General features: G+C 42.7%; 1 protein-coding gene across 2 annotated transcripts in view; it reads right to left on the bottom strand.

Annotated features, from left to right (window-relative positions):
* extl3 (exostosin-like glycosyltransferase 3) overlaps positions 1-14,409 on the bottom strand; it is a 37,485-nt gene that overhangs the window by 8,278 nt on the left and 14,798 nt on the right. The window contains exons 1-3 of one of the 2 annotated variants that reach the window (XM_040018545.1): positions 7,584-8,407; positions 3,692-6,325; positions 1,884-2,011 (exon numbers count right to left, since the gene is read on the bottom strand). In XM_040018545.1, the coding sequence (XP_039874479.1) occupies positions 1,884-2,011; positions 3,692-5,830 (2,267 nt within the window). In that variant the 5' untranslated portion in view covers positions 5,831-6,325; positions 7,584-8,407. Of the gene's footprint in view, positions 1-1,883; positions 2,012-3,691; positions 6,326-7,583; positions 8,408-14,409 lie in introns of those variants that run through there. The other variant, XM_040018544.1, reaches the window with a different exon arrangement.

Raw genomic sequence — 14,409 nt, 5'->3', positions numbered from 1 at the left:
CTTCAAACATCATGTTCCAGGCATGATAATATTTGTCAGAGTCTCCAGACTCCATCGCGCCTGTCACATGTGCTCGGTGTGATCCAGCTACGTTTGTCAAGAGAGCGGGTGCCAGTGGCTGACCTGCCAGTTCTGGCTTATGCTTCGTAACGGGACAGATTGTTATCCCTGAAGTTTAACTGGTTTTGTGTTCCACTGTGATGATCGAGTGTTCGCTTAATTTCTTTGAGCAGTGTACAAATCAAAAGCGACACACTTTTTCAGAAGTAAACACCGGGCCTGCGGATAGAAGATTTTTGCATTAGGGAGGTTTATAGGCATAAGCTACAACAGGTAAGACAGCTAATGTATCTTTATTGACATAATTTTACCTCTTTACCTGTTGCCTTTTCATCTCTTATACAATATTGTAACATTTTGCAAAATTCAGCTATCAAACACCAATAAATGCCGTTTGATTTGCTTAAAATCAGATAATGGGGAAAACGCCAGCCAATAATAATATTTGGTCATTGCACTCCCAGTCAGTAAACTCTAAAGCTTGGCCTCAACTATGCAGTTGCACTGAGTGACCTAGATGCACAAAATGTGCAAGAACAGCAGCACTGTGCGCTTGAAATTTGTGACCAAAGAGAAACTGAATTTTATTAAATAATTTAATGGCTTTTATTCATAAATAAGCATTTGACATATTTGAAGACTTCTTAAGCAACATGTAGACACTGTGTGATGGTTCCCTTTTATTTTAGAGTTAAAGACAAATTTCTGTGTTTGGATTTCAAGAGTCTGTGCATATGCTGCCCTTTCAAATCCATCTGTTTCAACTTGTTAGCCAAGTAAGCAATGTGTCCATTTTCCTGTCAAGCATTAATTATTTTCTTTTCCATTAGTATATAGCCTTTTTTTTTCTTACGATTCACTGCAGGAATGTGCACAAAAAGTGTTTCGATACCTCAAATTGGATGCTTGAAATTCCTACTTCGGACTCACAGAGCTAAGAAATCTCAAAGCGCAAATTAAAGTCTCGATTGAGTTCATCTGAGACCACTTAAAATGTCTAACGCACTCGGCTGCCGAATGGCTTCTCCTCTTTGGCGAGAGCGGAGATTGGGAAACATTCCTGTGTAATTCTGGGGGAGTTTGAGATAATTCGTGACAAATGACCCCGCCGTACTCGTGCTCGGCAAGTGAGTTTTTGCCTGCCTCGACAAGCTGCTGCAGCACCGAGTCGTAGACAAGTCTGACAGAGGGGAGAGGTTGTAAACCAAAATAACTTAACGGCGCGCTTGATCATTTAATTGGTTTAAGCACGGCCTTCATATTCAGCTCATCTGAGTGCTGTATGGGCAAGACGCTGACAGCACATTTCCCTTTTATTTTCTATACTTTGGTCTCTAGCGGGAGGTTCAGTCTCTCTGTCGGATCCAGTGTTTTTTAGGAACGTGATGTTTCGACATTATTTTGAGCATTTTCCCTTCCTTCCTTCTATTTAGCTCAATGTTTATGTTCAGTTTTCTTCAGAAGCACTTTTCTTGAGAAAAGCACCGCTCACAACATATCATCTTTAATTTATCTATGAATTGTTGTTCCAGTTAATGACTTGCAAGACAAAACAACACCAATAAAAATGAAAATAATTAAACAAGTACTGTGCTTAGCAGTTGTAATTAGCTCCCTTTTTAGAGCTCTGCTATCACATTAGAATTAGGAGGGACTTTTTTTTCTGTTGATCTTTGTCGCAAAATTCTAATTAAATCAACTTTTCATCTTCAATGTTGCAGCAAAATTTCCACGGTGGGTTAATACGCTTTTAATAAGCACGCCGAAACACCAAATGAAATGACAAGTGTGCACCAGGCGATAGCAAAAACATTTTTCTTCACCTGAAACCAAACATGATCTCATCGTGGCGAAGGTGAGCGTCGTCGTCGATAGACAGGATTGCCTCGGTTTCCACGGCATCCCAGGGTAGGAAGCGATTGTTGAGGCTGTTCTTTTCTGTGCGGACCACCTGCAGGCAGGAGAGGAGAGGCAGCAAGAGCTTTAATAAAAGGCACGTTTTAGAGAAGTAGTAGTAGTCTAGATGAGATCTAGTAGTACCTGCTTATGTAGTGACTGCTTCTAAAAACGCTGTTTCCTTTATCTTACTGCAAATCGCTGTTAGATGCAAGCTGTTAAGCTGAAGTGCTTTAAGTGCACTTTATTCTAATACGGTGCCAAAAATTTGCATTTTAGAGACCAGTTAGAGCCCAAGTCCATGTCAGTCAGCCTGTAATGATGCTGATGACAGATGCATATTGGTATCTGTGTTTGGTGCATCATGTGAAAACCTTTTCAGGAATGTAATGCGGAAAGATGATGCTTGAGGTAATGTAGAAATAATGTGTTGATCAAATAGATTGATCAACACAGGGCTGTGTCTCCATTACAATCTCAGAACTTTATGTAGCACATACAACATGGTAACGTCTTAGCTGAGGTGTGGAGACTTCACGTTAAACGTCATTCTTCCTTTTTAATGCAGCTCTAACACAGCAGCTCTGCAGTGTAGTCATTAACACATTCTTCCAACCAACAGATCCCTGGTGCAATCCCAGGAAGAGAGAAATCCATTCGGGGTTACATCAGGAAGGGCACTGGGTACAAAAACACTGCCGAATCAAACATGTGGAGCTACCTGTTGTGGTGATCCCCGGTGAATAAGGGGGCAGCTAACAGTAACACTCTGCATTTATAAAAGCTCTGCCCTGCTGAGAGGAAAGAGACATTCCCATCTGCATTTAACCAAGTAAATAGGTAAGAACGAATAATTGAATAATTATTGCTGCGATTAATGTGTTTCGACTTGCAATAGGGATAGTGGTGAACTGAAACCTTAACTGCAAATGGCTTAAAATGTAGTGAAATCAAATCTTAAATTGAAAGTAGACGTCACAACTGTGTTAAACAGTTAAAGTAAAAGGATTCTCACGTGCACAAAGCCAAGACAACTCAAGGGATTAAGTGGCTAAGGGAAAAAAAGTTCAATTTGCCAAGGAGTATAAAGACTGGACTCTGAAGTAATGGAAAAAGGTCCTGTGGTCTAATGAGTCCTCTATTACAGAGTGATGGGAGCATGAGGGCATGATGCTTAATCGTCATCTACGATTTGTAAGGAAAAAATGCTTGTTACAAGGATGTAACTTGTTTTTTGCTATCAAGACTCACATTAATCGGTTAATTTAGTTGATGAATTTAACCAAAATTAATAATATAAATAATTCACTGACAAAGATTGTGTTCAGTTTCAGTCTGGCACCACCAAATTCTTTAGTACCTCCCCATCAGCTCACCACATGTGAAGAAAGTCAGTGTGACAACCTAATGGTGTGGATGTGAACCACATGAATATTTGATTTTTCATCCTTAGTTCAAAGGCACAGATTTTATTATTCATGGGTGTCAAGCTTCTTCAATCCTTTTAGTAAAGCTGCTGGTAATTTGTATGGACTCCAACAGATTTTCAAAGAGACTGATCCTGATGTACTCAAAGAAACTTTTCATCTGACACATCAAACATCGCAGGTTACCTTTTTGCATTTCAGAGAGAAAGGATGAGCACGAGATGATTTCCTTATTTAAAAAACTTACTATAACAACGGTATTTAGATAAATTGTTGCACGTAAAAAAGATAAATCTTTCTACACTCACCACAATGGGCAGGCCGATGTCTGGCCACAGCAGGTCATCTGAAGGAGGCTTGGGAGAATTCCACACTACCACTACCTTGTTAAGGTATGGCAGTCCATTCAGCCTCTCGAGAGAGTTCATCAGGACCTCCTCCCTCTCATAAGTCAGCATGACTACAGTGAACTGCTCTCGGGGAACATTCCCACCCAGAGCAGCCTGGAACTCCTTTCCAGAGCCTCCTGTACCTCCTCCAATAGGCCTGAAACCAGTACCTGAGCCAAGGAATTTGGCTTCAGAGGGCAGTACTGGGTCAAGAGGAGTGTGAGGAAACAGGTGGAAGGGCCCCGGGGCCCGGTTCCATGATCTGTAAGTGTCTGCAGCTGTATACGTGAAGTTGCGGAGAAAGCGTGGAGAGGCATAAGGAGGCTCCGTCTCGACGGGACCCAAATCCAGATCACCATTGTCGGCCAGGTTGGCATCTGTCCCAGCCAACTTCCCGGCTTTGTGAGGAATCTCATGAACTGGCTCTTCTTTGATGGGTGCAGCAGGAACTTGGATGCTGGTTCTGATACTGGCCAGAATGGTGTTGAGAACATTTTCTGAGGTTGAGAAGTACGTTTCCCACAGAAAGCGGCCCTGTCGCCTCATAGCCAACATGTCATTGTCTGACAGGCTCCTCAAGAGGAAATGTAGCTCTGTTACACGGGGCTTGGGGACCAAAATGGCAGCTTCACTCCAGCGAATAAACTGGTGGTAAGGCAGTCGGGAGTGGTCCCCCAGGACAACAGGGATAGCCCCCACTTCTAAAGCCTCAAACAGCCTCATCCCAAAGCCTGCTGATGCTACAAGTTGTCCATCCCCTGCAGCAATCACCAGGGCAAAGGTAGAAACCTTGAGGACCTCCAGTCTGTCTTCTCTCTCTCCACAAAGAGCCCACTCTGTTGGCAAACTTGGCCTCGGGTTCTTGCAGGTGAATTCCACCAGGACCTGATCCAAGTGGCTGTCCTGCACTGCCTTTAAGGTGCCGATTATGCGATCGTCATAATCGGCTGGTGGATCTCCTTCCATTTCCTCCTCGAAAGACTGGGGCGGTGCCTCCTGTAAGCTGCTCTTCAGGGACTCCACCCTCTCCCCCTGGAATGTGAAAAGGTATTTCCTCTTCACGGGAACTTGAGGTGGCACTTCTAAAAAGTTGGGTTCAGAGAGGGCATGAACTAGCGGGGACACAACTAGGTCAAAACCCTCACGGTACTGCTGCTCCAGGAAAGTGGACTGAGCAACAGCTGCTCGCCCTGTGCTCACATTATACAGGAAGTTCTGTGTCATAGACTTTCTAGAGAGATGCACCAGTACGTGGTTGTGTCCATCAGACCTCCAGTAAGGAAGAGTTTTCAGTTGCTTCTCCAGCTCTGAAGGAGATGGCAGTGGGAAGGTAGGGGACTCCTGCAGCTCTCCTACCAGAACCAAATACAGACAGGCAATGTTGGGGTTATTAGTTACATAAATGTTGCTCTTAACTGATGCAACAAAAGCCTGCTTTACCAGAGGGTCAATATAGCTCCCCCATAGGTAGGAGTCTGTGTCATAGACATATACAGGGAACCCAGATGTAAGGGGACAGCGCGCATAGTCGAAGCAGGAGCGCAAGCGGCAGGAGCGTGGAGACTTGGGTGGTGGCAGCCCCGGATCCTCCTTGTCGGGAAGTAACCTGACGGGCAACGACAGCTTGGGCTGGTTCTGGGCCATCAGTTCTTTATAAGAATGCTCCGTTTGGCTGATAACATTTTTCAGCTGTAGTAGATCTTGCTTGGCGCTGTCGATGCTGCGCTTGCAAGCCTCGATGCGCAGGTTAAGTCGGGCGATCTCCCCATTGAGCTCCTGCCTCTTTGCCTCCAGCTGCAACAGCTCCTCACTGACCGACTCGCGGATACGGCACAGGTCCTGCACATGTTTGGCCTCGCACAGCTCGCCGCCAGGCCGGGGCCCAAAGATGTGCTTGTCGCGATCCCCAGCTTCATCAATGGTAGTGAGGTAGTAGTGGGCAATAAGCGGGAAGAAGACCAGGATGAAGAAGAGCATGAAACTGAGCCACGTGAGACGCACGCGGCGAAACATCCACGGCTGGCCTCCGACGCCCACGCCGCCACCGTTACGCTGCATTGTTGACTCTCTCAGTCTGTTCTTCGTCCCTTCAGGGAACCATTGCTATGGCGATCAGCAGCAGCCATGGCTGACCTTGTCAACAAGGCAGTGGAATAGACACTAATTCATCAAACCTGGGGTATAACTCTATCCTTCTGTGAAGGTCATCCAAGGCTGATTACTTCTCCTTAAGAGTCCTGCAGGTATCGGCTAGAGACTGAGTCTCACCTGTACTCTGATATGAACTCTGATGAGTCATAGTCTGCACAAGCTAATGCCATTCTGTTTTTGTGAGCTCTGGCTATTAATCCAACTCTGGGTGAGAAGACAGCCCCACATCTGGGGAGGGGTTCCTCCTCGTTGGGTGCAGGGAATACATAGCTACTCAGAGGTCAGAGTGTGACAGCTGAGAGGGGCCGGTTCTATCCATCTTTCATCCACCCCTCATGAGAAATATCTCCAGAGACTGTGCCTCAGAAATCCACTCTTCTTCCTCCTCCTTGATTCAGAAACCTGAGAGGGAGAATAGCAGAAAAAAGAACTAATGAATGACAATAATTATCTGCAGCAAGAAAAAAAAAAGAATTTCTGTTTAACTGCAAGAAAAGCTGTTTGGCATTAAGCTTTAATATGGCAAAATATTTACATTTTTTATGCACCTCAAAACTTAAAGCTGCGCTAGATGTATAATTCTGTTTGATGAAGGCTGGGTGCAGTTAGTAAAGCAAACTCATTAGCCGCAGCAGGGTTGGTCACTTGTCACTTTCCCATTAATAAGGGCGGCCTAGTTTGTTTACTTAGATATGCAAGAGGTAAAAAGCCCAGAAATATAAATACAGTTAATAACTGTGTATATGGAATATTTACAGCTAAGCTTTCCACATCCACAATAAATATTTCCGTATAGAGCAAGACTCTGCAGCTTATCCAGTTGTTTTTTCTGTTTTGTTTTTTGCTGCATTCTGTGCATGACTGCCTGAAGAAAAAAAAACATCCGTATGCTGCAAAATACCAGGGGGTAGGTATCTTTTTCTTTCAATTGTTCTCTCTTTTTAAAGTCACACAGAAAGAGCAGAAAACCAGGGAGAGCCATCACTGCGAAACTACAAACGTACAGCGAGCCAACACCAAGAGTACCTCGAGCAAATCTCATTAAAGGCCTCCGCCTGCATCCCAGCCTCATCACTGCCTCAAATTACTCAGCATCCTTGATAACAGTTTATCCCAGAGAGTGATGCTGAATTATCTTCACTAGCTCAGGAAAGAAAAAGGCTCAGGCACACACAAAGGAAACCAGCTGTAGGGTTGCTGGTTTTATTTCAGTTCCTGAGGCCAGTGGAGGTATGTGCAAGAATAACCTTGCGTACCTTACAGCTCAGAACTGGTTAAAAAATAAAAAGAAAGTAGGGGGGGGGGGGGGAAAGACCCCAGGAGCTGCATTTTCAGTGTGCAGATGTTGGGAAAAGATAGCTCTAGGGCAAAACCAGCAATACTGAAAGTCACAGCACCTCTTCTTCCACAGCCCTGAATGTCTCTTAAAGACTCTTACATCATAAGCATAATCTAAATTTCACTACAGACTGTTTCCTTCTAGAAGCAGCATGCCACAAATCCATCACACCACAAGCCCTGAGGATGTCGAGCGAGAGGCCAAGCGCCAAACAGACCTTATCAAATACGTTACCAAACCCACAACACTGAGAGCGAGCCTCGATAAAGCGGGTCCGACTGACACAGTCGCAGAGACCAGATGAATGCAGGTGATGTTTACCTTTTTCCAACATAACAGCTCCTCTTGATAAGGATGTTATTCCCCGGGCTACTGGTAGATTCAAACATCTGTGGATGTAACGCTTTCATTGCAGCCTGGTTTGATCACAGCGCACGCAGATAAGATCTTAAAACAAACTGAGGGAAAAAGCCATTTTTCATTCTGTCTGCTTCAAGTGATCACGTCGCCTTGCTGCATCCATGTGGCTGGCATTTCTGATGTTTAGAGATTACTGCGCCCTGAAAAACTGCATCCTGCAATACAGCTGCTGTGCATCTGTCTGTGAGCGTGCCTGTCAAGGAGAGGAATGAGGAAAAGGGCCGGCCAATCACACGACAGGCATGTGATCCCGTCTTGCCTAGAATGACCGCCATAGATCTGCAAGTTTGAAAGCCGCAAGACTGAAAACGTTGCATAATATCAATAAGGGAAATCTGTAAAAGATTTGTTTTTGTGATGACAAGACATCTTTTCTTCATAACTTGTGTGCAGCTTTGTGTAAATGTTTTGGGGTTTTTTTCCTTTTGATCCCTCAAAAATAGGTTTACAACACAGGAAAGTAACGAGGTTTTTTTGCCAACAATTTTGAATAAACTAACCATTTTGTCTGCAACGTTTTAGTGAACTGGTTCTTTTGGAGCGCTTTTCTACTCTACTTGAGCACTCCAACCACCTCTATACAACATGCCTCATTCACCCATTCATACAAGCAATTTTCTAAGTGCTTTCTATCTTTCCCTGATGAAGACTTTTTAGTCGATACGCGTAGGTCGTGCATTTCCTTGCTTCTAGTTTTTTTTATTAGATATTTTTAAATCTCAGCAAGTTTTTTAGTCATTTCACCCTACTGATGAGCACCTGCTTAGAATATTTGTAAAAACATGGCAGCGCTTCATCTCTTTTCTTTACTCACACTCCAAAGGATGTATCAGAGAGAAACTTGAAGAAAGTATTTTGCCCAAGGATACTTTGGCATGCAGACTGCAGCAGCCAGCGATCAAACCACCAACCTTCCAATTAGTGGATGACCTGTTTTACCTTCTGAGCTACAGCCACCCCAAATGGGAAAATCTTCACATCACCAGGAGTGAAATCTCAAAAAGTTCTGCTTGAAAAACCACTGAAACGACCAGATAAACACTAAATACATAAAAGCAAGCAGTGATGTTTTGTTTGTTTTTATGAACCATTAATCGCTTCGTTTGTCAAAGATATTTATAGTTATTTAAAAACAATAATTTAATAACCAAACATAGATTGCCAAAAGCATTCATTAACTAGTTCAAATCAGAGCTGTAATACAGCAACACACATACTTACACGGTTAAAATAACTTTACCATCTGTAACTGATTTAAATTTTCTACACGTTTTAGTCTCGGGGTATCAGTGTGCAATAGATACATTGCAGGCTACAAATGTGGAACTGCACACAGGAATGCAGAGCATGACAGGTTAATATGAGATAGTCCTGCACAGTAACTAAAGGCCTGCATTCTGCTTTAGTTAGGAAGGTACACACAGAAAGCTCCCAGGACATATGACCCTGTGAACGCTGACCCCCATCCTGCTGCTAAGTGATGTGCCTGAGGTGCAGAGTGACCGAACGGGAACTATCACAACAGTCCGATTAATCACTGCATGACTGCCAGTGTCACCCGGGTAATGGCAGGCAGATGTTGGCAAACACTACTGCCGGGTCTAATCCAAAGCCAAAAACATGCTGGCCTAAAACTCTTCCTATAGCTGCTTCTGGGAGACAGAACAACACACACATAGATAAAACCAAATCTCAGTCCCTTCAGTTGTAACTTTCTAATCTGCAGACTGTCTGGCCTCCTGCTACAGGCGGCTTAATCTCACTGCTGTCTGCATGGAAAACACATGGGAGAGCATTGATCACTGTGGACTTACTTTGTGGGGGATCAATGATAATGCCATCATTACCTACAGCTGAGCTGCAAGCTGGTTTGGTGTGAAGCACCTAAAGAGCTGTTATTGTAGCCATTTCCATTTGTGGGTTTTTGCAGAAGAGATGTAACAGTGCGCCACATAAAACACTGAAACGCAGCGATACCGGCATGCCTGTCCTTGCCTTCACCTTATGCATCACGGTGTGCACTTACAATGTTACACAAAGCCACTTTGCAACTCTAACTGAATGGCCGCAGGCAGCAAATGTCATAATTATTCACATAGATTTTCCATTATGATGGCTAATCACTGTATATTATAGTACAAATATAACATTACTCAAGTAGAAAATCAATATGCATTTGATATGCAATCCATTCATTTTTCAGAGGATGAAATCCTCTGATGCAGTTAAACCAGGAGTTCTGTAGTCTTCTCAAGGGAAAGGAGAAGCTCAAGCACAGCTGATGACCCAGATAAAAAAAAACACTCTTGCTCAACATGGTGTGCAATGAGCAACCAACGACTCAGTCAGCAAATTGCTGGTCAGTCCTATGAATAACACAGAATGTGGGAGTCCAGGAGAGTTAATTTGATTTAGAGGAATAAAAACTGGTTTGATGCAGGACTGGTTTTTATATTAATCCAGATCAATTTCACAGCTTGAGACAAATCAGGAAACAAAACCTTAAAAAAAAAAAAAAAAAAAAAAGTGGGACAGAATCTATGTTGTGATGCTTGCAAACATTCTGCAATTCATCGTGTGGAATTAACACACGTATTCATGTGAGGTGAAAAGAATGACAGCAGCAGGTGCTCGGCTCAGAGCCTGAATGAAGAAGTGGGGGTGCTGCTGGCATTTGAGGGCAAGAGCTTGTATAAATGTTTGAACAGTCTCTGCAACCTGGCAGTGCTTTTTGAGACGGTCCAGAAATTCCTTTAAGAAACACAGAACACAGACAGCAGTGACATTCGGCTATAACAGGTTTTTACTCGGCTACAATCGGTCAGACTCAAGGACCACATCTCATGAGTGTGTGTGTGTGTGTGTGTGTGGGGGGGGGGGGGGGGTGACACGGAGGAAGGCTGCTGCTGGAGCAGCTGGTGAATGAGTAAAAGCTGAAGTTTCTGAGGAATGACATATCCTGCAACAAAGTCGAGAGCGAGGTTTTTTTTTTCTGCCAGCAGATGACGACGAGTCTGACAGACAGCGAGAAGAAGTCATAGATTCAAGGGCAGAAGGAAATATTTAACTGCCTGTATTCTCTTGCAAAAGCAGTTTTGATTATTTTTTTCATATCTAAAGAAAACAAGTTGCTTAGCAGTTATGTTGCACAAGTTTTGCACAAGTAAATGTTCCAATGTGGGATTTTTATTCAGTTAAATGTTAAAAATCAAATCTAGTTCATGAAAAAAGTATAAATCCAATGAATTACTTATTATTCCATTATGAATCCTTATATTAAAGGAATAAGTAATAAACCTGGTCACTCCTGTAGAAAAACGCCCGGTTACACCGCTGTCAATGACGTGAAATAGCTGAGCCTGTTGTTTCCACAGCTTGCAGTATACTTAAAAGACAATGTTCAAAAATAACACCGCTCAAGGACAAAGTTGCAATGCATCACACAATACAGTACAGTAGGCTACAGTATCTCTCTAGTTTCAGCCACTTAGCACATACTGCAGCAGTGTGAAGCTTATATGCACTGTAGGACCGGGACCACTTATTGTAAAAATGATCTAAACACCTTACCTTACAGTAGAGCTCTGAGGGGGGAATCGAGTTTATCATATTTGCATTTCATTTTACTACTTGTTATTTTCCTAGCTGGGGAGCATATGTAAAAGGTCAAACAGTGTTTCTTGTCACTTTAATGCATCGCTAACATACCGCTGTAGTTAAATACTAGGCAAAACCGAAACCTTAATTTAAATGTACGCAGTTCTAGCTTACTGGGCCAGTAAGAACAGGTCTTCGAAGAACACGCTTCTGCACTTGAGAAAAGCTTAATGCCTGCTGGGACTCCAGGTTACCCTGATGCATTACTCTCTCCTTAAGGGGCTTTGGGCTCATTGTGCTTGCATACTACCTTTCCCATAATTAATTGTAATTTCATTGAGGAGTTCGAAGCATGGCATTCCCTGTGGAGGTGATGGGGTGGTGGGGAGGTGGAGGCAGCTGCAGCAAAGGCACAGTGGTAGGGCTGTGTGAGGGGAGCAGCTGTTGTAGCCATGGATCACAGCTCATCTGCAGACAGCTGACAGAGGCATCTCAAGGACTTTTATCACTAGCATGTTACAGAAATAACTGTAAGGCACTCATAGGAGTTATGACAAGACAAGAGTACTTGATTAAAGCTAGCAATTGATGGTCCTATTTAAATTGCTGAAGCTACTTGATGAGTAGCATTAAACCTTGCTTGAAATATTTCATTTTATTTCATTTGTGATGTTTGCTGTTGCATTTTGTGGTTGTAAATATGCTTCCAGAATAAGCGCATAACAGTGAATGATGTTGCAACTTTATGTGGTTTAACAATTATAAAAATGACACCGATCCCAAACTAGTTCATACTCCACCTACCTCTGACTATTATCTTTGTCTTCTTCTTTCAGCTTTTCCCTTTAGGGGACACCACAATGGATCATCTGCCTCCATCTCACCCTATCACCTCTGTCCCACCAACCCTCTGCATGTCTCCTTTACTACATCCATGACTTGTCTCTGTGGTTGTCCTTTTCTCCTCTTGCCTGGCAGCTTCACATTCAGCATCCTTTCCTAATAATGCCACCATCCCTCCTCTGCACATGTCCAAACCATCTCAGCCTCTCTTCTTTGGCTTTGTTTCCAAACTGCTTAACCTGAGCAATCTTATATACCAGACTATATAATATATATATATGAAAGCCTATTAATTACTTCTTCATGTTCCAAATGCATATCATAAGGCATTACTCATATACTGTGCATGCAAATGAAAAATGATCAGACTTTTCTCTTTTATATTAGTAGTGTCTTTCCACAAATGCTTTGGGTGAAATTCCGGGGTATATTTGCCAAATGTCTAACATATTTTTTTATTATTATTATTATTATTATTATTATTATTATTATTATTATTATTATTATTATCATCATCATCATCATCATCATCATCATCATCCTGTCATCTACAATCTAGTAAACAATCCTCACATTCTTTTTTCACCCCAAAGTGAGCCCTGATGCTTCCCCTAATTCATTGTGTTTGATTGATTTCATACGGTAGTCAGATGTACTCTATCTCAGTTTTAGACAGGTCTGTTGCTAGCAGAGGATCACACTAAGCACAATGAAAGCCCAGATGCTGCAGATCAAGGACAAGAATGATAGCCATCAACTTCATCCAAGACAATGGAGCTGAAGTTCATCTGGAACTGATTATATTGTTGTTTGTTTGTCATAGAGTACTTAACAAATAAAATATCTGAAGATGAGAAACAAAAATATTTCTGCTTAATATTTCATTTAAGAGAGCCACACTCATGGACACATTTCTTACCAACCGCAACTGTCACAAATCAATCTAAATCTGTTGAAAAGCACTGTAGGGGTAGGCTAAACACTGCTAAATTATGCAACGCAGTTCAACACCACCACAAGCGACACCCTCCAAGATGATTTTACAGTTGAAAAAAAAATTGCCTCTCACTGGCAGGATTCCTGCAATAAATCTTTACTTTATGAGTTTTACAATCTTCAGTTTGTATTGCAGAGAGTACCAAGGTATTCTCATCAAAAAACAAAACAAAACAAAAACCCCCACCAGTTAGTGAGTGTGTTTAACATACATATCATAAACAGAGAAGCTATTTTTTGGAATATGCACCTCTTCCACACCAAAAACCATGCAGAAACATTTCTGACTGTACACCAACTTAAGGATGAAATACTTTTCCACACTGCTCTATGAACTGAAAACGGTTCAGTGGATGCTCATTTCTTCCCTCTTTCATTATCAAATAATGCTGAGGAAATGACAATGAGGCCGTTATCACTATCAGGGGTATCGGTGCGATGATCGCCCAGAGAAGGAGCAATTAATTTCGCCCTCCGTGTGGATCACCTCCTACTCTGTACATAATGTATGGGTGCGATGACCTTTATATATCCGTGTGTGCATTAAAAGAGACGGAGACAAACAGAGGCAGACAGAAAATCCACACTAAACTGCCCTCTTGTTTGCAAGCGAATATCACTAGGTCTAATCATGAGTATTTATAACTCTGCTGAATACCATTTTGTGCAGACAGACACAGACAGAGATGTAGATAAACAGAAAGAGACAGAGAGTGATGACCGGGGAAGGGGCGGGAGAGGAGGAATGAGTTCATGACAGATGGGCCTGGGTAACTTCCAACCTCCAAAGCTCCTGCAGTATGACAACGATTACACACGAGCCTTAAAAATAAATAAATAAATAAATAAAAGTCCTGTGTCCTTTCTGGAGTGCACATATTTATCATTTAAGAGACAACCCAGAGTAAATCTCACATGAAATGCATGCACAGATGCAAATATCACCCACATGATCGAAAGACCCTACACCGGTAATGTAGACCAACATCTGCGAACATCTTCGGTGACCTAGCGCTCGGAGAGCGATAAACAAAATGAATCGTTCTGCCTTTGCAGGAGGTGCTAATCTGTCAGTGAAGCCTCTGCTGTTTAACTGCTGTGGCACGAGCTGCCCCGCAGGGGTGAGGCACGGAGAGTCTCTCGCCGTGGTGGTGAGAAGAATTGCGAATGTGAGAGCCAATTAAAGTCAAAGCAGACATAGAGACACAGAGGACTCCTCCATTTGTCACCACACAATAGCTCACACATTTTTTGTCTAATGAGTTTCAGCTTCCAAAAAGCCTCCAAAGAG

Source organism: Simochromis diagramma, unplaced genomic scaffold (assembly GCF_900408965.1).
Source record: "Simochromis diagramma unplaced genomic scaffold, fSimDia1.1 OVJJ01000802.1, whole genome shotgun sequence".
Classification (NCBI taxonomy): Eukaryota; Metazoa; Chordata; class Actinopteri; order Cichliformes; family Cichlidae; genus Simochromis; species Simochromis diagramma.
Note: the sequence above shows the minus strand (reverse complement) of the source record. Positions and strands in the feature narration are given on the sequence as shown.